The sequence below is a fragment of the Myripristis murdjan genome, chromosome 14 (genome assembly GCF_902150065.1).
Source record: "Myripristis murdjan chromosome 14, fMyrMur1.1, whole genome shotgun sequence".
NCBI lineage: Eukaryota > Metazoa > Chordata > Actinopteri > Holocentriformes > Holocentridae > Myripristis > Myripristis murdjan.
In genome coordinates, this window is record NC_043993.1 from 11,928,503 (window position 1) to 11,953,816 (window position 25,314).

At 42.2% G+C, this 25,314-nt stretch overlaps 3 protein-coding genes across 4 annotated transcripts; 1 reads left to right on the forward strand and 2 right to left on the reverse strand.

Annotated features, from left to right (window-relative positions):
* The first annotated feature begins 3,266 nt into the window (after positions 1–3,266).
* tmtops3b (teleost multiple tissue opsin 3b) lies at positions 3,267–8,255 on the forward strand. The gene is made up of 5 exons (XM_030069083.1): positions 3,267–3,597; positions 4,194–4,362; positions 5,237–5,396; positions 5,793–6,026; positions 8,046–8,255. The coding sequence occupies exons 1-5, from the start codon at positions 3,267–3,269 to the stop codon at positions 8,253–8,255; spliced, it is 1,104 nt and encodes a 367-aa protein (XP_029924943.1).
* Positions 8,256–9,104: 849 nt separating this feature from the next.
* On the reverse strand, positions 9,105–18,893 carry tpst1l (tyrosylprotein sulfotransferase 1, like). Of its 2 annotated transcripts, none has more exons than XM_030069517.1 (6): positions 18,620–18,892; positions 15,509–16,302; positions 14,767–14,925; positions 14,279–14,532; positions 11,312–11,513; positions 9,105–9,746 (listed from the first exon to the last, which is right to left on the reverse strand). In XM_030069517.1, the coding sequence occupies exons 2-6, from the start codon at positions 15,914–15,916 to the stop codon at positions 9,711–9,713; spliced, it is 1,059 nt and encodes a 352-aa protein (XP_029925377.1). In that variant the 5' UTR covers positions 15,917–16,302; positions 18,620–18,892; the 3' UTR covers positions 9,105–9,710. The 2 variants fall into 2 exon arrangements, with proteins under 2 accessions (XP_029925377.1, XP_029925376.1); XM_030069516.1 differs by having other exon boundaries at positions 9,614–9,746; positions 18,602–18,893.
* A 1,395-nt stretch (positions 18,894–20,288) lies between these two features.
* On the reverse strand, positions 20,289–25,289 carry crcp (calcitonin gene-related peptide-receptor component protein). Its single transcript, XM_030069673.1, has 6 exons — positions 25,176–25,289; positions 24,909–24,945; positions 23,984–24,082; positions 23,791–23,885; positions 23,621–23,678; positions 20,289–22,783 (listed from the first exon to the last, which is right to left on the reverse strand). Exons 1-6 carry the CDS (start codon positions 25,181–25,183, stop codon positions 22,637–22,639), a joined length of 444 nt encoding a protein of 147 aa, XP_029925533.1. The 5' UTR covers positions 25,184–25,289; the 3' UTR covers positions 20,289–22,636.
* Between the last annotated feature and the right edge of the window lie 25 nt (positions 25,290–25,314).

The window sequence follows — 25,314 nt, forward strand, 5'->3', positions numbered from 1 at the left end:
CGCACGTGTGTGCAGTGCACCATGGGTGGGTGACAACTTGGCAACAGCAGTGATTTCCTCAGCATCTCTGCATTAAAGCCTCCAATGAGAGTTTAATTAGTTGTATAACCAGACCTTATTTTCCTGCAGTGTTTACCAGTAGGACAGTACAACCAGTATCACTTGGCTGATGTTGGCCTTGTAATAAATATTGGATATTCAGTCAGTGTTACCTATCAGAGGTCCTCCCTAACCACAGCTACTGTCTGTAAAACTTGCGGTGAAATTGTTGGCACTACATATTTTTAGATATTTGATTTCCCCCCTACCACTGAATTGATAGGATTCTTCCTTAACAAGCTGCTAACCCATCTAAGAAGAATTTGATTAGTGTCCATGGTGTAAAAGCTGTTTCAGAGGCATTCAGATTCTGGGTGTGTAAAGGTCAGATTGACTTACAAAGCCCTCAAAGATTCTAAAAATATTGGCATCATTTGGCTTTTTGAAAAGTCACATAGCACACAAATCTCCTACAGACTCAAAATGCCTGTAACTTGATTTAACTGTGGTTAAATCATCTGAAAATGCGTCTGTTTACTAAAAGCAAATCTGTAGAAATTGAGTTTTGGGTTGCTCTGGATGTGAGTGTTTGAGCCCTGAGTTTCCCTTTCCTTTCCACCAGACTTTTATCAGTCATTGATCAATAACAAATGAGTACAAAGAGCAGAGCATCCTCCAGTTCTTTAAAGCGGATGGTGCCCCGCCCGTGTCAGTGTTAATTAACACCTCCAGCCCCCGACACTGTGCAGGGGAGTCAGCTGGTGGTTCGTTAATACCAGCATGGCACCGTGGTTCGAGCCCTGATCTCCTGTGTTCAGCCGCCGGTTTGAGTGCAGGGATTCAAAATGTCAAGTGATACAGCTTTCACTCTCCAGCTGCTGGAGAAAATTACACCACTTAACACTGTCCGTCAGTCCTGTTGATCACTGTTTTCTGATCAGTGATCTTCATCAAGCCATGTTGTTATTCGACAGTGTGTTTCTTGGCTTGTCCTCTGAGTAGGTCACAGTGTGTATTATTGATATGTTGGCTCAGTTACCAGGTCCTCAATATGCTATAGAATGCAATAGTATAGGATATTTCAGCAAGGAGCTTCAGAATAAAGCCTTGTTGACATGAAGTGACAGCATGCATTCATCTATTTTTCATCTTCTGCCTTTTCTTTCTTTCTTTCTTTCTTTCTTTCTTTCTTTCTTTCTTTCTTTCTTTTTCTTCCTCTCAATCACTTGATACTTTCTACACTTTCTACATGTGCATCTTTTACTCTCTGTTAACTGTGTGTGTGTGTTTTTCATTTGACTGTGAGATCTGCACAAGAATTCAAAAGTCTTGCATCTTGAATCTTTGTGGGGTGAGTCTTTATTTCTCTTTCACGGGGCGTTCAAGAGTGAAGGATGTTTTTCATTGTTGTGGTAACACTGTATGCAAAGTGTGATTAACAGCTATGCAAATAAGTTTGGCAGCTTCTTCTCTTCCTCCTCCTTCTTCCTCTTCCCCTTCTTGTTCTTCTTTTTCTCCGCCGGTTAAGCCATGTAGCTGGCATTAAAATAAGTAGGCGAGCAGGCAGGCTCTCCTCATCATGATCAATGGATGTGAGAGATGGATGAGGATAGCTCCCAGCTATGTGTGTGTGTGTGTGTGTGTGTGTGTGTGAGAGAGAGAGAGAAACTTATCCCTCCTTTATCTACTCCTCCAAACTGTTTCTATAGATCACATTAAAACATTTTGTATTTGTGCATCTTTGCTACAGAAATACATTAAGGCTTTTTGACTTAAAAAAAAAAAAGTTTCACTGGCTTAACATAGAAAGTTGGATGAAATAGTAATATGTCTTGTTATATCTGCCCCCATGTCCTCCACTTCTCACTAATTGGCTCACTAGGAACTGGTGTGTGAGGACCAGTTTGTCTCCAGCCACACCAGCTGGAACTGTTTAGTCGTTACTCCACTCTCTTTAAAAGCTCAGCTCTGATCCTCATTTCTTCTCAGATCCTTGCCGTAACCTGTGCTCTCTGTCCGCAGTTCTCCATTTGTGGACTTTGCCCAGCCTTGCCAGCCCAGATAGCATAATCTACGGCCCCTAATTTTGGCCTGTTTCTTAGTTTGTAGTTTTTGCTTTACTGTTTCTTGCCTGGCTGGTAATTAAACTTGTTTTTGTATCAATCCTGCCTGTTGAGTCTGCACTTGGGTTCACGATTGACTATTCAACCTAACAGTTCTAATGTAAAACTCACTAAGTGAACCTAAGACAGCAGCATCAATCAGCATCCAGTCATACTGAAGGTGTTTATCAGCTGACCCCATTAGTTGATGAATTGCTTGCCAATATGATTTATTGTGGTGAGGCTTTAGTGTCAGTTGCTTAGGTGTCACATAATCATTAAACCATTCTGTGTAAAAGGCTGGGGTCAGCTATTCTGCTAACAGGAAAAGTATGAAAGTGAGTAACTATTTGCCATGTGTAACAGAAAAGACCACCTCATATTACTGAATATCCAGAAGTTAGTGTCAACAAAGGGGATTGAACTTGATAGAGGTTTCCATCATGGTTCTCATGATTTCTTTCTTTTTTTCTTCTTCTTCTTCTTCTTCTTCTTCTTTTTTTTTTTTTTTTTTTTTTATAAATGTGTTTATTAAACAACATTCCGTTACAACAACACTTTTTTGTGTGTTTGGACTGTTGTTATTCAGATTCACAAAATGAAATAATCAGAATTTTGAAACAACAAGGATTTTCTTTTCTTTTTTGACAGTTAACCCAAATATAAAGCGTTCTGGTGAGTCAGCAAATAAAGCAATCATGTATCTTAATATACATTAATATGATGACATGTTGTAAGAACTTGTAATTTTCTGTCAGAGGACATGAACTCACCGCCATAAGTCGAAGCTGATAACTATTGTGTAATATTAACAAACACATATGAGTTAATGCATAAACATGTATTGACTAGCTACACCGTTACACTTCGGGCGCCTAAATATTGTTACAGCGTAGGTTTAATGAGAGTGAAAAATAAATAACTAAATCACTGAATGAAGGCTGTCCGCCCCGTGGCGGTGGATCTCTGGGCGGAAACTCCCCCGGTGAGCTGGCGCAGGGCCGGGCGGCGGTGGCCTCCAGTATATAAGGGACCGGGGAAGGAGAGGAAATGTGGGACTGGGGATGTCCTGTCCTGCCACTCGGTCTCTACTTGACTCTATTTGAATGTGATAACCCGGTTGCCATGGTGATTGTCCTGCGCAGCGACAACTTCAGCACCGCGGACAGCTCCGTGCCGGACCCCGGGCTGAGCCGGGCGGGGCACACCGCCGTGGCCGTGGTCCTGGGTGTCATCCTCGTCCTCGGCTTCCTGGGTAATTTCCTCGTGCTCCTGGTGTTTTCACGCTTCCCCGCGCTGCGCACCCCCATCAACCTTCTCCTGATCAACATCAGCGTCAGCGACATGCTGGTCTGCATCTTCGGGACCCCCTTCAGCTTCGCGGCCAGTGTGTACGGCAGGTGGCTGACCGGCGCCCAGGGCTGCCGCTGGTACGGTTTCTCCAACGCGCTCTTCGGTGAGTGCGCCACAGGCTGCGCTTTGCACTACCTGCCCTCCTCAGCGCATGGAGAAATCATGATCTTCTTACAGTATCACCACTGGCACTTAGAGTGTCTGAGGATTCAATGATGAGTTTTTTTTAATGAGTATTCAATAATGACGGTCGTCTCTGCTCAAAGTAAGTTGCATACTTGCCTTATCTCGCATTATGGTATTTTCATCTTGCACTGTCAATGAAAACTCGTTTTTATAGTGGTAGTATATAGCTTTATGGAGTCACTGTTATTTAGGAAGTAGCTAGGTACTCATCTTAAACATCATACATAGGCGACATATGTATATATCATGGTGCTACAACAATCTAAGTCTAGGGAGCGATGTGTCTGTAGACCTCAGGGGTGAGTTTATAGTGATCTTATCATTTTAAATAAATGGAGAGTATAGACTTGCGATGAGTTGCTGTAGTCAGACATTCCAGTAAACTTATACTGGAAGATCCTGGAAAAACTGTCTATCTTCTCATCTGACCTGCGGCATCTCTCTCTCTCTCTCTCTCTCTCTCTCTCTCTCTCTCTCTCTCTCTCTCTCTCCCTCCCTCCCTCCCTCCTGCAGGAATGGTGTCCCTGGTCTCTCTCTCTCTCTTGTCCTATGAGCGGTACTCCACGGTGCTGCGCAGCTCCCAGCCGGACTCCTCTGATTACACCAAAGCCTGGCTGGCTATAGCGGGCTCCTGGATTTATTCACTGGCCTGGACGGTGCCTCCGCTGCTGGGCTGGAGCAGGTCTGTTACATTAGAGTATAAAACCTCCATGGTCTGCACTTCTCATAATCCTGCAAGGGAATCACCCTTTAGCCATGGTGTAATTTAACTAATCATTCATTCATTCATTCATTCATCCATCCATCCATCCATCCATTCATTCATTCATTCATTCAGATGAAACTGGAGTGTTGCTGCTGATAACCTTTATTTATAGGCCTGGAGCTCCTCATTACTCCTTATTAAGTATTTACAGCAAAATACTGCAGACTAATTTTTCAGTAATTTGCAGTATTTTTGTTCTTATAAAATATTAACCATACAAACCTGTAGTAAGTACCAGTCATTTATTGGAAAACTGTAGAATTTTCCACAATCAAACAGCAGATAAATTTAAAAAAAAAAAAATGTAATAACAATAAAATAAAATAAAATAAAATAAAATAATAATAATAAAAAAAAAACAGAAAAAAGAATAAAACCATTTAGGCCTAGCATTTATCTGTATCACTATAATAGGTTAAATAAGAGCAAATCAATCAATAGGGAATGAATAGAGAATAGAGTGAGAAGGAATTAGCCTATTAAACATGAAACAGGTGACAAATACAGCAGCAGAGCTTATTTAACAACTACTATTACACCACTATTATTTTTTAATAAACTTCATTTGTAGCACATATTTCCAGCAACAGATTAAAATAGAGAGACCAAGAAAACAGCATTACTAAAACTAGTAAAAAAAAAAAGATAAATGAACAGATAAGAAAGAACAGCATGAAATATGTGAAATCACGGCATGTATGCAGGGTGTGCATGCGCAGAATGAGAGCAGCAGAGCAGTGTGAGCGAGGGCCAGTGATGGAGCAGCATGTTGTGCTGTGTTGTGGAGCAGTTACGGGCCCGAGGGACCCGGCACCACCTGCTCGGTCCAGTGGCACCAGCGCTCAGCCAGAGCTCGGGCCTACGTGGGCTGCCTGTTTGTCTTCTGTCTGCTGCTGCCGCTGCTGCTCATGCTCTTCTGCTACGGGAGGATCCTGCTGGCTGTGCGAGGGGTAACTAGACAGGTAACACACAAACACACCCTGACCTCTGACCTCTGACCCCTGATCCTAACCCTGATGATCACACCTTCAGACCAGAGTTATAATAGTTTTGTGTTTTCATTTGTTTTTATTGCCAGGTTTTGTGAAAGCTCAGATTCACACTGTAACCCCTGGTTTTTGTGTTTGTGTGTGTGTGTGTGTGCTGGCATGTCTTTGTGTACGCACCCTGGCCACTCTCACACAATACAGGAAAAACACCTGAGGATTCAGCTCATTGTTCACTGTGTGTGTGTGTGTCCCTATGCACGAGTGAGTGTGTGTGTCTGAATGAATCTGTTTACACACTGCTATGTATGTGTCTGTTCATGCCAGTTTATACCTGTGTGTTTGTGTCCTACCACTCAGGTCAACAGGGTCAACCAGTCATCGGCAGAGCGGAGGGAGGCCCGTGTGCTGCTGATGGTGGTCTCCATGGTAACAGGCTACCTGTTGTGCTGGCTGCCGTACGGTGTGGTGGCGATGCTCGCTTCCTTTGGACAGCCTGGCTCGGTGCCAGCGACCGCCAGTTTAATCCCCTCCGTGCTGGCAAAGAGCAGCACTGTCCTCAACCCAATCATTTACGTGCTGCTCAATAACCAGGTAACACGGTTAGAAAAGGGTCAGAGAAACTGCCTCAGCCACATGAACCGTCTGGCCCTTCTAAAAAAAATCCATCTGACTTTTACATGACATTATCAGAAGAGTAATCATCATGTGGCTTAGGTCTCAACCTTTAAACAGCCAACTCCAAACAAAACCAAATTTCTCAGTGGCAGTGTGGACATCCAAAATGCACTGCACACGCAAGGTAGCTCCATGCTTTAATCACCAACATTTCAACAGTGAAATGTGAAATGGAATGTCGTCATCGGGGTTTCTGCCAACAAACAACTGAATCAGGGTGCCAAAGGGCATTTGAGTACAGGGATGTGGCTTGTTACAGGCACTCTGATGAAGACATTTCACTGTCTAAACACTGGTGATTCGAGCGCAGAGCTACTTTGCTTGTACAGTGTGTTTGTCTCTTTGTATCCTGTATCCATTACTTGCACCTCATTTAGACAACGATGTTCAACCACTAAAATATTTTTTTCAAGAGTAGTAATGTAATCCTGGAGATGTGTACATCTACAAAATTTCAGCTAAGTTGTGCCTACAAAGAGCAGTAAAAATGAATGTGAATTAAAAGTCTATGAAGTTGGCGGAGGTGTGAACATTAAAACAAAAAGGAGTGCAGAACAGTAGCACAATAGCTAAACAATAATAAATAAACGGATTAACAATAGCAGTTTCACCTTACACCCTCACCGCAAGCTTTGCTGATACTATTTTATTTGTATTGGATGTCCCAACTCAGATGCTAAAAGCTTTTCCTACCCACTGACACCCATCACAAAATATTCAACTTTAAGATATTTATACAACTAAATCTTAAAGCCACTACTTTAAATGCGGACAACCATTTAAAGCAGACATTTTGAAATAGTGTAATTGAGCTAACATGCATTTAAAAACACAGAGACTGAAAATTGAAGACCAAGAAACTGGCGACCTTGAGCAGCATCAGCATAAATGACAGCCCTAACAGAGGTATGCTGTGATTGAAGCAGCCATAACATGCGTTTTGATGACAGTGGACAGCTATTTGGAACTGACAGAACTACCGGGTGAGGCATAAAAGCACTGTACTAACAGCACATCAGTGACATAGCAATGGGTGAAGTCATACATGACACAATACCTGAGGACCATTCAACAGTAGCTTGAAAGCATGCCCAACATTGGCAGAGTTTTTCATCAGGGATGGGCTGTAAATTAGAATAAAATGACCACAACCACATATCTGACAGTTTTTATAATGTTAATATTAGGGTTGAACTTTGGGAGAGTGCTTGGTTGTAGAGATACCTGGATGTGATATGAGTCCATGTGGCGGCGAAATATCCCCATCAGCTCCGTGCTCCCCTGAGCTGGTAATCCAGTTAGATAATAACAGATATCCAGTATTTATATCTCTCCATTCACTTCCATTGTGAGGCAAATCTGATCCCAAAATAACACTTTTGGCGTATAAACAAACACAAACCAAGCAGATTTATACCAGTTTAAAGAACAGCACATCCTGGTACCTGCTTTTGAGGAATCTTGTTATTTTCCTATTTGAATTGGAAAGTAGATCCAGCTGGTGGTATCTGCATAAACTTCTACATAGTAATCTTGTACCAGGAAGAAACAACCTCATAGTAAATAAATAATTGTAATTACAAAATGGGTAAGACAAAATGGGTACTGGAACTTGTTGCTTTATGTATTGGCATAAAATGCTTTGTTTGTGTTTGTTTATGTGCTTAAAGTGTTGTTTTGGGACTGTAGCTGCCATGCTATGGAGGTGAGGATAGAAACAGATTATTATTGTTAGGATATTTTGCCACCATGTGGGCTCATATGAAGTCCAGTTAGTTATACAGCCCAACACACCAGGGTTCACTTTATGTTTGAACTCATCTTCAAGCCCACATGTTCCAGCAGTCAACACACTGGTGTAGCTGTGTTTCACTGCTTTAACCACAGTTTCATGTTTGTTTTTTTCCCACCCCTGCCTCTTCTGTCTGGGCTCAGTTCTCCAGGTGTTTCCTGTTCATGATCAGGTGCAGCTCCGAGGCCCCGCCCACTCCCATCCTCCAAACATTGCCCAGCTGCAAGGACGTGTTGCTTCAGGCTCCCAACCGGCCCACAGTGGAGCAGGACACCCCGCCCATGAAGTCCACATCCACAGACCAGCAGGCCCAGCAGCCCACCCTGGTCCTAGTGGCTCACTATGCCACATAGAGGTCAAAGGTCATCTTTCTGGTCGCCAATATTTCAGCATTTTTCTAACATTTTTGGATATTCTGGGTGGGATGTAGGATTTTAGAATTTGTTTTTGCTTTGCCTGTCTTGAGGTTATAGTTAAAATCATAACATTTTGAGTGTGAACCACTTCAGTATCCCTGACGATGCAGTTTACTCAGGTAGCTTTTTGATGATCTTTCAGAACAACTGTCATAAGATGTATTGATTTGCTTGTCCTCATGGTCTAAATGCACAGCATGAAGGGGTACGAAGCTCTCAGGAGACTGGGGCTTGTTCCATTGTGACATTTTGCATCATTTATAGTCCCTTTTCCATCTGATCAACTATGTTTTAATCGGTTTATTTCTGAAGAAGAGTGGGCAGTCCACATGTCTTGAGGTTCCATTTTCGTCAGACACTGCAGTAGTGACCAACAGGAAACCGGAGTGTGATTGTATATGGTTTGCAAACTATTCAAGAAATTCTGAAACAACTGAGGCTGAAAAGTCACTGGAACTGCTTCTGGAGGAGTTTGTTTTTTCTATAATGTTAGAAAGATTAGCTTCTGAATGCCACTAAAGGCCACTGTGTCTCAGCTGGCTGTCAACAGAAACATACACATACCACACTGACTCTTCTTGCCTTTTCTTACACATTGAAATTAAATTTTTGAAAAGGAAAAAGGTCAAACATTTTATTTAATCAGTGGCAGCTTCAGAGCCACATTTAAAACTGTAGCACAGAAAACTATACTGTCTGCTGCCTTAATGACTGAGATATACAGAATATAACACATTGCATAATAACACAAGTGAATGACAAAATAAGTTCAGTGATGTTAGAAAGTGACATTTTGGCTCTTTTTATTCATACTCAACAATATCCAACAATTAAAAAGCTCCATCATAGAACAAACATTTTTTTAATGAATGGTCAACATTAAAATAATTTATTAAGAAAATAAAAATAGTTCTTCAAAAATATACAGTCATTATGCCCTAAGAACATTTACTTCACTGTCAGTAAGTGATCGATTTGTCTAAAACACATTCACATTTGTGGTGAATTGATAATAAACTACACACATGTTGAAATATTTTCAGGTACAAGTTGCTAGAAAAAAATGCAATACAAACATCAAAATGCCATGTAACATTGTTGGTCCATTGTGGAGGGAATCAGGGCAGAAAGTGTGAGGCAGGGAAGTTCCCTGAGCAGGAGCTATTGAGACCCTCCTCCCCCTCCCCCGAGTCACTCAGTGAGCTCCACTCCCATAACAACATAACACCACACACTGGCATTATGAAGGAGAACTGTGACCAATGCAGAAATACACATGGGACACCTCACCATTTCCTGGATATGTGTATTTACAGCTGAACTGGAAGTCAGTGTTTAAGGTGCATCCATATCAACAGCATTCAAACACGTTTCTGGCGGTTCCTCTTCCTCTTAACTGGGGTGTGGGGTTTCTGTCGCTTTCAAGCTCTGTGGAAACGAGGGAAATCATGTTGTCGTCAGTGCTGATCACTGATTACTGGACATATTATCAAGGAAGAACACGGAGACCTGAAGGATTTTGATTTTACATCAAGCACCAGAGCTACAAGCTGCAGCTGTAACATTGTGCCCCCTGTGGAAATAACACACCCTTTTTTCTGACTTTGTTCAATCATTCATGGAGGTGATGGCTTTGTGTCACTGTCAAATGGACTGACTAAGGTTCAACTGACTCTGGATAAGAGTGATGTCAGTATGTTATAGCTTAAGATGTTTTTTTTTTTTTTTTAAATGTATTTTGCTTTCATAAGTTTGTGTGCTTTGGGATGTCATGATACCAGGGTTTTGGTAATTCATACCAACACCAGTGAACATTCACAATTCTTTGGATGTGATTCAGTACCACGGTAAAATCCAATTTCCCCTTGCAGGTCAATAAAGTATTTCTGATTCTGATTCTGATAACAGAAATCCCATCTTGTACACACTCCTCGATTAAAAACGTTTGTTTACTAGTAAGCAGAAACTTTATGTGTTTCAAGATTTTAAACATACAGCCTATGGCTCTGCTAGAATAACAACACTGAGTTACAGAATGAGGGCTCTAGTTGCATTGATATTACCCATTTCATTTGTATTGGAATTGGTAAGTTTTGGTATTGACTTAATACTAAAGTATCAGTTTTTGTGAGAACACTGAAATAAATCAAAAAGACTATAACATGGTCAATATGGGTGTCCTATATTTCTGTTGCAGCTGCATGTTGGTTGGAGTGGCCTTCAATTCTTTTTTGTTTTGTGCACCTGAGAGAAGCTGCAAGGCAGTGACAGATTTTTTTGATCATGGAGGTAAAGCAGGCCGTGATCAATCTGGGTTATGGCAGTTGAAAACAGTTTATTTTCCACATTTAAATCGAACACCAAGAGTCTGTGCAAAAACAGCCACTGCATGGATCTGGGTTCAAAGCTGCACTTAAGCAATTTCTGGCCACTAGAGGGAGTTGAGAGCTAAAACTCTGTAAACACAGAGTCAGCCCTGCTCCTGGGTTCAAGGTAGATCTTGTGTACAAGAGTTGAGGTGAAAAAAATGTGTTTTTGGGATGGAAATAAGGGTTATATTTCACTCTCACAAGGCTCTTGACACATGACCTATTTTGTCTCTGACCTCCATTTCGAAAATGTGGCGAAGCTGCAGACTTTCAGCTACAAGGTAAACTGCTTTGAATGAACCTTTTCTGATGCTGCCGTGCTGATTGCAGCGACAGAGGCACTCGCACCACTGAATGGAAATTTGGATACGTTTATCTGCAGAATGTGTGGTTTCAGAGACGCTTTAAACGAAGATGAGGGGGTGAAGTGGAGGGCAGAGGAGGAGCTTATTTGCAGGTTGATACAGAAACTTAGAATTTAGAAAGCTACAACCAGGGAATCAGAGGGTGGGTGTTGAAAAAATGCATTTAATATCGCTTAATGTATTTGTCAAATCTTCAAACTATTGCCAGTATACTTATTAACATCATGTCCTATTGCACAGATCAGTTGGCTTGTCTCACCTGGGAGTAGTTGAACAAGGAAACAATGGGTTCCGGTCTTGTGTAGTCTGGAGGGTTGGCTTGGGGGTCGTAGCCCAGACGAGCCAACATGGGAGCGATGTCGGCCATGTCATTCATCACATCAGCTGGAATGTGGCCCACCCACTTGGAGAGGGCGTCGGTATTCACTGGCTTCATCACCTGGTCTGTTGAGCGCTCAACCCTACACAGGAAGACACCATGTGCAAGCTCAGGTCAAGGATGTGGGTCATACTGGATGTTATAGGCTTTATAAAAAAAAAAAAAATACTTCAATTCTTGTTCTTGTTCATTCATTGAAATATTTCAAGTGGTTGCAAAACATCAGTGGGTTACTCCGGCTAACACCAAGTTACCTTTGCGTAACTGAACAACATCTGAAAAGGTGCTAATTCTCCCTGAATGTGGCCTAGGCTAATACCCTCAGGCGCATGCCAAGTTTGGGTTTTGCAGTATGTGGGGGCCAGATTCAAATCCCATCAAATCCCCTAAGCATCTGCCCTGCAAGGCACTGCTCTTCTTGAATCGTGGCAAACAAGAGACGACATTTTAAAAATCTGGTGAGAGAAGCTTGTATCCGACTGTTAAGCTCTACTTGACCTTGAGAAGCTTGGCTGCCTCGAGCGAGGACTCTGGCTGAACTTAGACGTCCTGTGGCTCACTGAGCTCAGGCAGACACGCACTTGTGTCCCACATTTGAATATGACACACTACCTTTACTCCAAGAAATGTCCACATCTTTTAATACCATTAAAAACAGGTATTGGTGATGAAAATGAAAACAGCAGTAGAGTTTCCCTACAAAGATTTGTTGTATTATCAGGATTTTCTCTCTCTTAATAATCTGCTCTTAAATTCAAAATGTCTAAAAATGCCATTAAAAAAACTGAACAAAAACACCGAACTTCACTATTCAACGATTTTCACTCAGCCACCATTAAAAAACTTTAGCTCCTTATAATACATTTAAAAAGTCATCCAAAAGTTATGCCACTAAACCTTCAATGAATTGAATTAGCAGAGAAAGAGAGAGAGAGAGAGAGAGAGAGAGAGAGAGGGTGAGGGAGAGAGAGAGAAGGGCCTACTTTCGATCTTGCACTAACATGCAGCCTGAGTGATCACAAGATGACAGCCCTAAGTATTCGACGTGAACAGCACCCAATGCATCTTGAGATCAAATCACTCAGGCCACATTCAGAGGTGGCCAGGGACGCTTTTGTGCACATCGCGTTTGAAGTGTGAACAGACATGTGTCCCGGGACGCACTGAAAGACCGCCCACTCACCTGGCCTCCCCTGTGCCAGCACTGCTCCTGTCTACCTGACGCTTGTTTTACCAAAGCTCCTTTTTCTTTTACCTTGTCTGTAATTCCTGACACACACCAGATCCACAGCCTCCCACCCGCTCATGCACTCCGGTCCAACTTCATGTTCAATTCATTTATCCACCACAGCGGAGAGCCCAACCCTCTCAAACCCGCTGGGAAAAAAACAATGTTATAATGTCAATAATGTTACATATTAAACAATGTGAGCCTGAAGCAACGTGAACGGTCGAGCCTGACAGGGTTCGGAGCAACCAGGACGCATGTTAATGCAAGGTGGAACAGAGAGAGAGAGAGAGAGAGAGAGAGAGAGAGAGAGGGTTATGAAAGTCACACAGTCCTTTGAGCAGACACCTCACCCAAATAACACATTTTATCCTGAAATACCTGCTCAGCCAGGAAGGTGCAAATTTACAGGAGAAAATAATTACAGTGGATAAACACGCAGATTTCCAGAAATAACTGTTACTCATACACTGAGTTTGTATGCACAGTGATACTACACTACACTACACTAGACACAAGACTTGAGCAACAATACCAATGCAAGTCCTTCATTGATTTTTTTTTTTTTTTTTTTTTTTGCCAATTTAAATTATCTTGATGATTGTTGATTGAAAATGTGGTATGCTCAGGTTGGTTTAAATGTATTTAGAGCAAAGTAGCCTAAACATGCCCCACTTTTTTCCCAGGCTGTGTCACTTGTGTGCTTTGCTTCCTGATCGGACTGCCTTATGTTACTGCTTGTGAATGGAACCTGACACTTGTATATTCAAGAAAAGTACAAAGGCAGCTCGTCTCTGTGAAAACAATGTAAGAAAGCCTTTGTCGCTGATGGGACAATAGGCTTCTACAGTCCAATAATATTGTTCATGATCTTTTTGACTCTCAGAATTTATGCTATTATTGAAAATGTTAAAATATCCCACAATATCATGTTGCAGCCCCTTGGCATATGTATATGTGTGTGTGTGTTATGTTGTGTGTGTGTGTGTGTGTGTTTCTCCATGTTTTTAATCTTCTAAAAGTGTTTTAAAAGTTAAATCAAAGAAAAGGTCCTTAAATGTTGAATTTTCAAGTTTTCAGACTAAATTTTGACTTTCCATGACCCATGTGTACACTGACTTTTTTACATGACCTAAATTTAAGACACACTTCAGAGCTCATTATTCTGTTTGAACAAAACGTGAACATGCATTCAATGTCTTGATGAATGACTAGGTACTATTTTTTGAAACTGAGGTTGACAGATACGGTTAATGCTGCTACATAATTAAGTGGAAATGCTCTATATCATACACCAATATCTTAAACACCATGGACATTTGTAACTTGTTTGTGTTTCTGAGTCTAGATTAGTACATAAGACTCTGTATTTTGTCATTTAATGTTGATTGTATTTTACATGTCTGAGTAAGTAAAGATATTAAAAACGTTTTTAGGCTGACAGGTCTCCATCTATGACATGTCCCAAAATGCACTGAAATCCCAGATATTGACTGGAAGAGACTTTTCAAAATGCTGTCTCTCTGACTTGTGGGAACCCTACAGGCCCTGTATTTGTACTTGTTTGACAGGAGGACAGACAGCATCTATGCACAATCACACACACGTCACATACTCACTTGGATAGAGACACGCCCCCAGCCTTTCCTATCAGCTCTTCGTGGTGCAACACAGCCGAATCCCATGGCAGCTCTAGGAAGTGAAGCAATTTCCTCATTTCCTCCTCTGGGTGCAGGACGAGCTGCTCGTAGCGCACAGGCAGACAGCGGCCCTCTGCGGCCCCCTGGCACTGGCTGAACATCGTCTCCACCGCGCTGCTCCACTTGGTCAGGCAGTCCCTGTAGCTGGCCAGGTCAAAGCCAGAGATGGTCACCTGGAGAGAGAGGACGGAGGGGGGACAGAGAACAGAGGGAGAAGGAATGAAAAATTAATTCAGTCAACATGTATTACCACTACAACTAAGCTGGATTTGCATTAGTTGTATGTAATAAATAGGAAGCCCCACATCAAACAAGCAATGAGCAAAGTGTTGGCTGTATAAATCTAAACATAATCAACATAAAGACGTTTGTCTGACTGCTACCTGAATGAGAAAACCCCAACACACCTTACGTGATATCATGGAGTGGACAGTTGCTCGCCCGTCCCGCAGCATAAGCACAAATTTGGCCTTGGGGAAGATGCGTGCCAGATATGACAGGGACTTCAGGGCAAACGGGTCCTTGTTGCAAAGACGGGGAGCAGGTTCCCCGTGGCCAATAATCACCTGGAACACATATGTGAAAAGAGTATTTAGATTAAAAGTAGGCTAGGCTGTTGATTATATATCTATAAACACATTTATGCACATTGTATTCTGTCAATATTCAGGATGGTCAAGTTTTTTGCTTTTGAGCTGCCAGATGTAAGCACCGTATCCCGAAAGAGCACAACGGTTGGGTTCTGAGAGTGAAAACCTGATTTGCTCTGCACCACAGGAAATGTATTTTTAACCGTTACCCATTAACCATGCACAGATGACTTGGCGTTAGCTACGAGCGTGAGAAACAACGGTATGTGCTTGGGCAGAAGGCGTAAGTTTGTCTCATTTCAACCTCACTTTTGAGAAACTTTGTATTATTCCCAAATTCCTATTTAAGTACTACACTTTACGCAATCCAAAAATGAATTCCACCAATCACAGATGTCGCTGTTACCATGGAGATCTTAACTATGAGGAAGTTGGCAGCTTGTTCCAGAGTGATTGTGGCTGGCTTGACTGCTGGTGCACACACTATTGTCACTGAACACCGGGAAAATACAGCTGTCATACTAGAATGATGAACAAAATAATATAAAACCCAGCTCACCTCTAAAAGGAACGCTCGCACAGCGGAGTCCAACACCTGGTCGGTGACGCCGGCCTCGTCCAATCGTATCCTCTCCTTGACCGAGCGGCTCCAGGTGGCGCGCATGGCCAGGAGGCGGGGAATCACCCGGGTCTCTTCGCCGCACCGCACAGCATTGTGGGCGTCCAGCATGGCCCGCATCAGTGTCGTGCCGCTCCGAGGGAACCCGCCGATGAAGATGAGAGGCGTGTCTTCGGGAAAATGGGTGGGCAGGGACAGGTTGTGATTGGCCAAGCCCAGGTTGAGCTCCACCCATCTGTGGCGATGGCTTTTGGGTGGGCACTCTATCCCACTCATGCCCAGGTAAAGGAGAGAGGCGGAGCAGAGGAGGATGCAGCCTAGCAACAGGCTCGTCCTGGTGTTCCTCATGGTCGTGTTAGACTTGAGTGTAATGAGGCCCGGGGTTTGGTTTCGACTCAGGTAGACATAAACAATATTTTAAGAGAGGAACCACTTGAATTGGATGCAGAAGCAGCTACTTTATTTTTTTTTTTTTTATTTCAAGGAGGATCAGATAAAAACAAATTCTCATTTACACTGACAGCCTGACAGTGGGGGGAAAACAGCTGGGAGTGAGGTTGAGGAAAGCCTGATGGTGGCTGGGACAGTTGGGTTTGGGCTTGATACTAAGTGTAGGAAGGAGACTGGTTTTGGGGAGATTCCTCACTCCCCTGCAGCTCCTCAGCCTTCCTGTGTGTCAGCAGGAGCCAGGCCTGCTACACTCCACAAGCAGCCAAGTCTCTCATCCATCGCACCTGCAAAACACATCAGGAGAATACCTCATATACCTTGACAGAAACTGCATCACATGCGATTTGTATTACTGTTGAGTTTGCTACTCTTACTCCTGGATTAGTGCAGTATGAGAGTATTTAAGCCTAAGTGTGGTTTTCAGAGTTTGTTGCCGCTATTCCTGAATTTTGTGTCATGTTTTAAGTGCACAATATATTATCTATAGGTACCTCAACTAACCATTAGCCATTGAACATGTTGTCGTCATGTTGACAAACACTTGCACACACGATAACATGGGTTGAAATCCATCCAGTTGTTGTTCTCAGGCACTCGGGCTATTCTGCATCCTTCATTTGGGCAGCCACTAACTGCTAGTCCATATCAAAGTTCACTGCAGCATGCATCTCGGACACGTTCTCAGGCTCTGTTTCCAAAGCCACTAATTACTGCTTCCTCATGTTTTCATTTTCACTGACAGCTTCTGCCACACTGACACGCAAAGCAATTTGTTTTAAGATCATATTACAATTGACTGAGGCAGCCTTGCAACTTCCCATTTTCACTTCTGCAATAAACACATACGCAATTTCATCAGTATCAGTATAAGTCAATCAGCTGCACACTCCTTGCTACACTTAGTATTGAAATAAGCGGAATATTGACTCAATATGATTATAATGATACGATTAGATTGATCGCTGATATCACTCTGCAGGGTTTGTATTACTTTCAAGGCTGCAGCATGCCACAGTAACTCAGCCATTATAGTAGGCCAAAACCGCAAACGACACCACAATAAATGCAGAAGCTGGTAGTCAGTTCACACCTCTTACAAAGGGTGTGCTTCATACAAAACACGAGAAGTTCAAACATTCCCCCTTTCTCAGAGGCGTCCTGGTTGCTTCCTGTTCAGAGTGAATGGGCAGGGAGTCGGGAATCTGGATGACACGTGTGGGGAGCAGCATAGGGTAACACCCCTCTGCCTGGGCTGGAGTAGCCTGCTTATAAAGTCCTGTCTGACGATAAAAGTAGAAAGGGGAACATCTGGAATCGAGGACACCATGAAGTGGCTGGGATACTTCAGCACTGCCTGCAGCCACACTAAACCCTGTGCTAACCAGGAGCTATAAATGCTGTCTAAAGCATTCTGTGCTTTTCTGTGCCATTTGCTGTTTTGCAGACATATAGGCCAACGGTTTAATGTGCCCCTTACTGCTTATTTCTCAACCGAGTTAAGCAATTTCTGTAGACCAGCCTTAGATGCTTACTCTGATAACACTAGAGGGATTGACCTCGAAAAGGCAATGGTATTAGTTGACTGGAGATAAGCCAGAAACTAAGTCTATAATAAGCAGAAAGCATCAAGCCGCCAATAATTTTCTGCAGAAAATGGTTAAGGGGCTAGCAACGAATGCTGTGAAAGGTGAAGCTCAAGTGGTTACCTGACATCTCTGAGCAGGGATTTATAGATAGATTTTGATTTGCTGACTTAATGCCAAACAGCAAGTCTAACAGCGTGACGGACAACTATTTCATTCACCCTGCCACTGAAATGTCTGATAGGGTATAGTCAAGAAGCCATTGTTGGCACTGTATATTTTAATGGTTTTCCCCTATGGATGGATCAATATTCAATATTCAATATGTTCAATATTTTCCACTGCTTTTCTGTCTTGTGTTTATACGTGTGTGTTCACATGTTTGAAGCTTGCTCTTATTATGCATCAGGAGAATTTCTTCCCAAGGACAAGTAATCTCAACTGTATTGAACTGAACAGAACTGACTTGAGAAGAAATGCCTATATGTTGAATTCCTGTTGACTGATAAGGACTAGATTTGATGCGTGGAGCGTGATTACACCAAGTATGTGGTGGCCCAGGTACAACATGGTGAAAATATAAATAGGCCTGGGCTCACACCAGCAGTAGGCTTTTACATCGAACCAAACTGCGTATTTATGTGTGTGTGAGTGTATGGATTATTCCACTGCTGTAAAGCGCAGGCCTGGCAGCTCGTTGTAATAGTATGAACATCTGGCCTGGAGGATGGACGGAGCTAGGCAGCGGTCTGTCTGCAAGAATGCACCCCAGGCAACTACCAGGTGAATGACCCGCTATCGATCAGTAACACACACACGCGCGCGCGAACACACACACACACACACACACACACACACACACACACACACACACACACACACACACACGCTTACAGAAAACAGCATGTCAACGCGTTATTTCACACATTTTAGCGAGCGTTTATCCACATAGTTTGCTGTTTTTGACACGCATCGCAGTATGAGGGCACACATCACTCACCAACGGCTGAAAACTAACCTCGCAGAAATCCTTGAGAAAAAAACCCAGGTGAACCAAGATCCAAAACGCTGAATCCAGCAGCAGCAGTCCGATCAAAACATACACCTCGGTGCTTTCGCTCATGTGTACAATCGTCCGGCGGCGATAACGAATTATTTCTGCTTGATTTGGGCATTTAAAAAACACATAATTACACAACACGTCGCTCCCGGCCGCCGATGCAAAGTTCCGCCGTTACAAGTCCAGCCGTATCTGTCGTGTGAAAAGTGAACGCGGCGGAGGCGGAGAAAGCCGGGCGCTGATTGGTCGAGGGCACTTCTGAGCTCAAGGCACATCTGCATTGGCGGTTTCTATTGGCTGGCAGCGTTAAAGGGCAGTTCCGCAGCAGTCGCAACCTGTTTTGCACAATCGACACTCCAAGCTAAAATCGCTTCATTCTCATCAACTGGCAATGCTCTCAAAAATTCGTCTGGCCTTCATGATGTTCATTTATAGTATTATAAGAGGCATTAACCTGCTGCAGCCTACACTGAATGAAGATAATGATCATTTAAGGAAATAATAAATCAATATTTTTCTGAAGAAGATGGATATTACTGTTTTTTTTAAATATATGTATATGTTTAGTCTGCAGACAATAAAAGGTTATATAGGCTAACCAGTAATGTTACATAACATAGACTACTACTCTGCTGTATTTTATTTCCCACCTGTTCTACTTTTCTTTATCTCTCACCATCTTCCGCACAAACACACACACACACACACACACACACATGTCCTGATCCTCCTTTGAACCAAATACATTTGACAAGAGCATTAGATTACTTAAACTGTATACATGTAATCCCATGTCTGAGTGTGTGGATGGCTGATCAGCTACTGTTTTTATGGCATTCTAAAAATTATGTAACTTTGAGTTTGGAGGGCAGAGAGTTTAGGAGCTGTGTTACTCATCTGTTCACAGCTGATAAGACTATCCGTCTAGTGCTGCTGGATTTGCAGGTACAAAATCAGTGTTCACTTTCTGATAATATCTCACTAGGCTGTGCAAGTCAAAAAGAAACGTCTTAAATCACGTTCACTATGATTTATCAAAATGCACTGGTCTAGCTTTGTCAGCAAGGCGCTGAGTAAGAATCGGAAACTGGTGTGCGAAACTAACAGGAAGCCAAATGCTGAAAGGTGCTTGAGTCAAACCAGCACATCCTTCCTCCTACTTGAGAACATCCCTCCACAAAACATTTGGGTGGATCCACTTGATTGTCTGTAGCCTGCTGTGCAGCTGAAGAAAGTGTGTTTGTCAATGGTCCTGTGTAAGATCTGAATTGCCACATTGCCTGACTGCTGTGAAAAATGTTGAATGACATTAAATGTCTATTTTATATCTTTCAAGGCCTTCAGATCTGTCAAGAGTTTTTCAGGGCTTGGAGAGAATCCAAATCAACTAATAGAAATTTACACACCAGATGAAAATCAACAGAAAAAGTGATAGCTATTGTGCAATAATTGTTAACTTAGCTAAACTTTAATAAATTTGTCAAATACTGTTTCCGCTGGATGTTGTTCTATCATGTTGTTTGGGACTTTATCTCTGTATCTCTGCAGTGCGTTACCGGCAACCCAAGGGCGCTTTTTCATCTTTTTTGTTGCAGCCAAAGCACAATGATCTGCAGAATCAAAGAGGTGCATTGAAAGAGGGTTTTTATTTTCCCCTTGCTGCAGCTGAACGTGACATCTGAGATGGGTTTCAGATCACAGGTTTGATTGTACACTACCTCCTTATAGTCTGTGAAGCCGCAGAAACTGTGAACCAGTAATCCTTTTTTTTTTTTTTTTTTTTTTTTTTTTTTTTTTTTTAAATATATGTGATAGACACACAATCATTTAGAGAAAAAAAATATTTGGGCAGCCTGTAGCCTTTCTTAAAAATGAACTTCTGATATAAATCATGACTGAACATGCACCATGGATTCACAACCTAACATGAGCACACATCTACATTAGCAATTAGCAATCTACTTTTGGAAATACTTGAAAATAAATCTTGATATGAAAAAACAAAATCCACAGACAAAAACACTTATTATTTCAGCTGTGTCCTAAAGGTTAAAGAAGTGGGCTTCTGACCAGAGGTTGGCGGGATCGGACTGGCAGGAAAAATACCCACAGCTGATGTGCCCTTAAGCAAGGCACTTAATGCCCAGCTGCTCCAGTGGCCAGCAGTGAAGACTGGGGTTATACTGGGCAGGTGTGAATGTGGGCAACTGTGTGAGTGTGCTGCTGCATGTTGCTGAAAAAGAGTGTGTGTGCTGCATAGATAAAGGTAAAAAAAACAAACATTTCACACAGAGGCATGTTCCTGAACTATCAAACTGATAAGAGCTGATACTATCCTCTTCTGAGGCCCACTAAAGGCCCGTTCAGGAGGATTTGTTGAGCAATGTGTGTCATGTATCACAGACGTCATGAGTGATTTTATATGTTTTTTTTATGGATGACTTTGTGATCATTACAGAGTACCGGATCCGGTGGCAGAGTCACAGAGTCACCAGATCTCAGTTGGGTTGAGATGTGGTGAGTGTGAGGGCTGTAGCGTATAATTTACATCACTTTTATCCTCATCAAAGCATTCAGCGAGCCCTCATGCCCTGTGGATGGGGGCACTATATCCTGAAAGAGTAGAAATGTTTCATTACAGGATAAAGGTGATCACTCAGATGAGGTTTATATTGATTTGCAGTGAGCTTTCTGTCTAAGGGGACAAATGGACCCAAACTGTGTCAGGACAATTCCTCCCACAGTGTAACAGAGCCAGTGGACCCCCTCACTGTGGGAGTCCAGTATCCAGGCCTGGCCCTCTTGGTTTGTACCACACATGCACTCGCCCACTTGCCCAGAAAATGAAGAATGACTCATCTGACCACATCACTTTTTTTCCACATCTCTGGAGACCAGTGCCATGGTTTTTGTACCACTCAAATGTGTGCTTGACTTTACAAGAAGGGTTTCTGCATTGCCGCCCTACTTTAATAACTTTAATGTACAGAATCTTCTGGAAGAATGGAGCTCCATCCCTCCAGTCGAGTTTCAGAGACTTGGAGAATCTATGCCAAGGAACAATGAGGTTGTTCTGGTGGCTCATGGTGGCTCAACACCTTTGGATAAGACATCTCATGCTTTTTTCCCTTTGTCACTCTGTCTGCATCTACTATTGAAACTGACAACATGAATTCATAAAACTATAAACTAAAAAACTAAAACACCATATTAACATCGGGCACTGCTGTTTTATAAACACTTTTATGAAATAGAAATTAGACATGACTACCTATTTCAGGATGTATATGCTTCTGAAATAATGTGCATGTTTTTTTTTTTTCAAACTGGTTGTATGTAGACATATGTACAGTTACACAACTTCGTTTTTTTTAACGTCTAGTCTGGGTGAAAATCAAATAGTGAATTTACAATGTTTCCTGTCTGCAATAGCACTGGAAAACTGCATGCCAAGACATAAAAATTAACTGTGCAACTGAGCCCTGGTGTGACTCACAGGGAGTCATCAAGGACTCATGCTGAAATGATGAAACTAAAATTAGGACTTGTCTTGCACGGACAGTATGAACTTGTTGTGTTGGATAAATATAGCGGCATAACTCCACTGAATTTCAAAATTCCTTTTCTTAACTTGATAATGACTTATTCAGTACAGAATTTGATGCCGTCAATTGAAATAATCCAGTTTTCCTCCATTCCTTACATTTAATGTCTTCAATGTTGTTCATTTCATGGAGGAAAGACAAAACTCACTCCACTGGCACTGAGGTCTATGTATTTGTTGCTGTCTGTTGAAGTCACCACTCCCATCTGCAGGCATTGCCAGGCAGCCATTTAGCATCCATGCTAGTAAGAATTTGGTAAATCTCAAAGCAAATAGCCCATTCTTCCATATTTGACCTCCACTCCAGTTCTCCATCCTGGACTTAAAGGACTCTTTGGGTCTAGAGACTATCAGTCCGGCCTGTTGCTGTGTCACGACTGGTCGGCAGCTTGCTCTGCCTCTGCGTCCGCTGGAGCTGCGTTTTCTTGTTCAGGGTCACCGGGAAGGATGTCTGCAACTGTCTGGATGAGCTCCTCAATCTGCTCCTCTGATAACCGCTCTTCACTCTCTTCAACCATCTGAACACAGAGAGAGCAAGCATGCTGAATACAAGTAGCACGTAGGTCCCATTATCTGACACTGCACAGTTTGGAACGCTAAAAAAAGCCATGCATGCGTTACATAATGTATGTCAATATATTTATTTGCACACTGTCTGGCAATAAGGCTGGCATCCACAGGGTCTTGACGGCACGGACAGATGCAGTGTTTCTCTCTACTGCAGCCTCACCTGTGATGGTCACTGATAAGGCTGTGCATTTTTACATAACAATCTTCTCTGGGGCAGCTTTAAGACACTCTCTCTGAATCCTGCATGCATATAAATGAGACCAAAGTACTGTGGTGCACCATAACACATGCACCATTGCAGTCTGCCCCTATTCTTCATTTATTGGATTAGTGGGACTCTCTAATGTTATTTGTCTTGAGAGGAAGAGATTTACTTGTCACATTCCTATTTGAGATGCATTTCATTGAGAACATTAATCATATAGTTTTACACATTTCAGAAATCACATGCGTACGTGACTTCAAAACTCATTTCCTTGTTCATTCAAATTTGGCACAGCCACAGGCTAAATGGGCTATCTGTGGTCTTAATTACCCTCTAAGCTTTTCAATTTGTCAAAGAAAACAGACATCAGATCCAGCATACAAATTGTAGTTTTGAAAAACCCCAAATCACATAGTCTCAGATATGAATTCTTTCGTAAGTTGTACTCATTAACTTTGAAAAATACATTTTATGACATTCTATGTCTTTCTTTGTGGTATCACTACAGACTGTGTCTGCACATACAGATGAGAGACGTGAGAAGGTTAACTGTGCCATACAGCAACACAAAAACACTCACAAGCTGGATTTCCACTGCTGTCTGTGGCCGGTGGTTCAACAGCTGCAGCTTTTCTGCCCTGGTGATTAAAGAAAAAGGTTGTGTTATCCCTGTGTGTATATTTGAGAGAGAAGAGCGTGTATTGTGTCCAATTTGAATAAAAACATGCAAAATAATAAATTCTCTCTCACTTTGTGAGTTTGTGAGGCATCATGGTTGTGAGGAACTCTTTGATTATCTCTGGACTCTGTCTGCTGCAGGGGGTCTTGGACAAATATTTCAGCGTCTGTGCAGAGAAGCAATAGTTTAAATGTGGCACAACAATTTTTTTTTTTTTTCAGAGCAGGTGAATTTATTCCAGAGAGGGAGAAGCTCTGCACAGACCTCATACATGATGGTGTTGAGATTCTGCTGCCCAGTGCTGTGCTTGTTCTTCCCGCTGTCTTTCCTCTGTTCCTTCAGATCCGTCAAGAGTTTGAACACCTGAAAAGACACAGCCAAGTCCGGAGGGAGATGATATTGTTTTAATCACTGGCGCAAAAGCCAGAGGTGGAGGTAACTAATTACATTTACTCATGTTACTGTAACTGAGTAGGTTTTTGTGATTTTTTTAAAAAGTCAATACTTTTACTCTGACATAAGAACATTTTTGCTCGAGTATTGACCTTCACTACACTTTAAATCATAGCCATTACAGAGAACAAATAATCAATGACATATTGTGGAACCTTTCACAATAAAAGCTCATCAGCAAAGATGAGAAGAGGAACCTGCTTCTGCTTTGCTGGTTCTACTTTTTGTCATCTCCAAATTTCACAATAAAAGCTGCACAATGAAAAACTACAGATGGTTGACGGAAGCGAGGGCCATTTAGACTCAACTGGCAAGAAATGTGGAGTAAGTGTGGGCGCTTGATATCAGTAAGCTGACCTGGCGATGAAAACCATGTAGACTCAACCATCATACTATGTGCTTGTTAGTTGTGTTTCCAGGGTCCTCACTTCAGTTTAGCGGAATGCCCCTTTAAGATAATGTAGTTCGAGGCCTGTTCTCTTCTCCTTTTCTAACTGCATGGAAAAGATGACAGCTAAACACAGTTACTGTTCGGAAAAAGGAACTCAGTCACTTTTATTCTGAGGGCATGTTAAATGAGACACTGTTTACTTTTACTTCAGTAGATTTTTACAGAAGTACTTCTACTGCAGTAAACTATCAGCAACGTAACAGTACTGCTACTTGAGAGGCAATTTGTAGTACTCTTTCCACCACTGACACAAGGTTGGACCAAGATAAAAACACATTACTTTACCTCATAGTTACTGAGCATAGCAGCATTGCCATTCTTCCTGCAAAGTAAACAAATGAGAAAGGACTTGTTTATATGGCGCTGACCTGGCTCTGAGTCGAGCTAACAGCGGCTAACACGCGTCAGGAGTCTCTGTCAAACTGACCGATAAGGGAGTGCTGTAGTGTCTTTGATGGTTATTTTCTTAAGACTGACATTAGCATCATATCTCCCCCGACAGATTATGTAAATGTATGTGAATTTGAACAACAAATTGATTAAAATTCTTACACTTCCATTTCGGCTGCTACTCGACTTTGGTCCGCTGCTGTGTGTCCGTGTAGAAAATGTAGGCGAGGTAATTGGTTCCGGCACCAACACTACCTTTTTTTTTTTTTTTTTTGGTTAAATGGCGAATTGCAACCAGGCG

What these genes read in the sequence shown, in the direction of transcription:
- tmtops3b (XM_030069083.1), top strand. Translation starts at nt 3,267, where the DNA reads ATGGTGATTGTCCTGCGCAGCGACAACTTCAGCACCGCGGACAGCTCC. An exon ending in TTTCTCCAACGCGCTCTTCG is followed by an intron (nt 3,598 to 4,193) that starts GTGAGTGCGCCA and finishes TCCCTCCTGCAG; the next exon opens with GAATGGTGTCCCTGGTCTCT. An exon ending in CCGCTGCTGGGCTGGAGCAG is followed by an intron (nt 4,363 to 5,236) that starts GTCTGTTACATT and finishes GTTGTGGAGCAG; the next exon opens with TTACGGGCCCGAGGGACCCG.
- tpst1l (XM_030069517.1), bottom strand. Translation starts at nt 15,916, where the DNA reads ATGAGGAACACCAGGACGAGCCTGTTGCTAGGCTGCATCCTCCTCTGC. An exon ending in TGCGAGCGTTCCTTTTAGAG is followed by an intron (nt 14,926 to 15,508) that starts GTGAGCTGGGTT and finishes TATGTGTTCCAG; the next exon opens with GTGATTATTGGCCACGGGGA. An exon ending in CCTTGTTCAACTACTCCCAG is followed by an intron (nt 9,747 to 11,311) that starts GTGAGACAAGCC and finishes TCGTTTCCACAG; the next exon opens with AGCTTGAAAGCGACAGAAAC.
- crcp (XM_030069673.1), bottom strand. An exon ending in CTATGCTCAGTAACTATGAG is followed by an intron (nt 24,083 to 24,908) that starts GTAAAGTAATGT and finishes GTGTCTTTTCAG; the next exon opens with GTGTTCAAACTCTTGACGGA. An exon ending in CAGCAGTGGAAATCCAGCTT is followed by an intron (nt 22,784 to 23,620) that starts GTGAGTGTTTTT and finishes CTCTGTGTTCAG; the next exon opens with ATGGTTGAAGAGAGTGAAGA.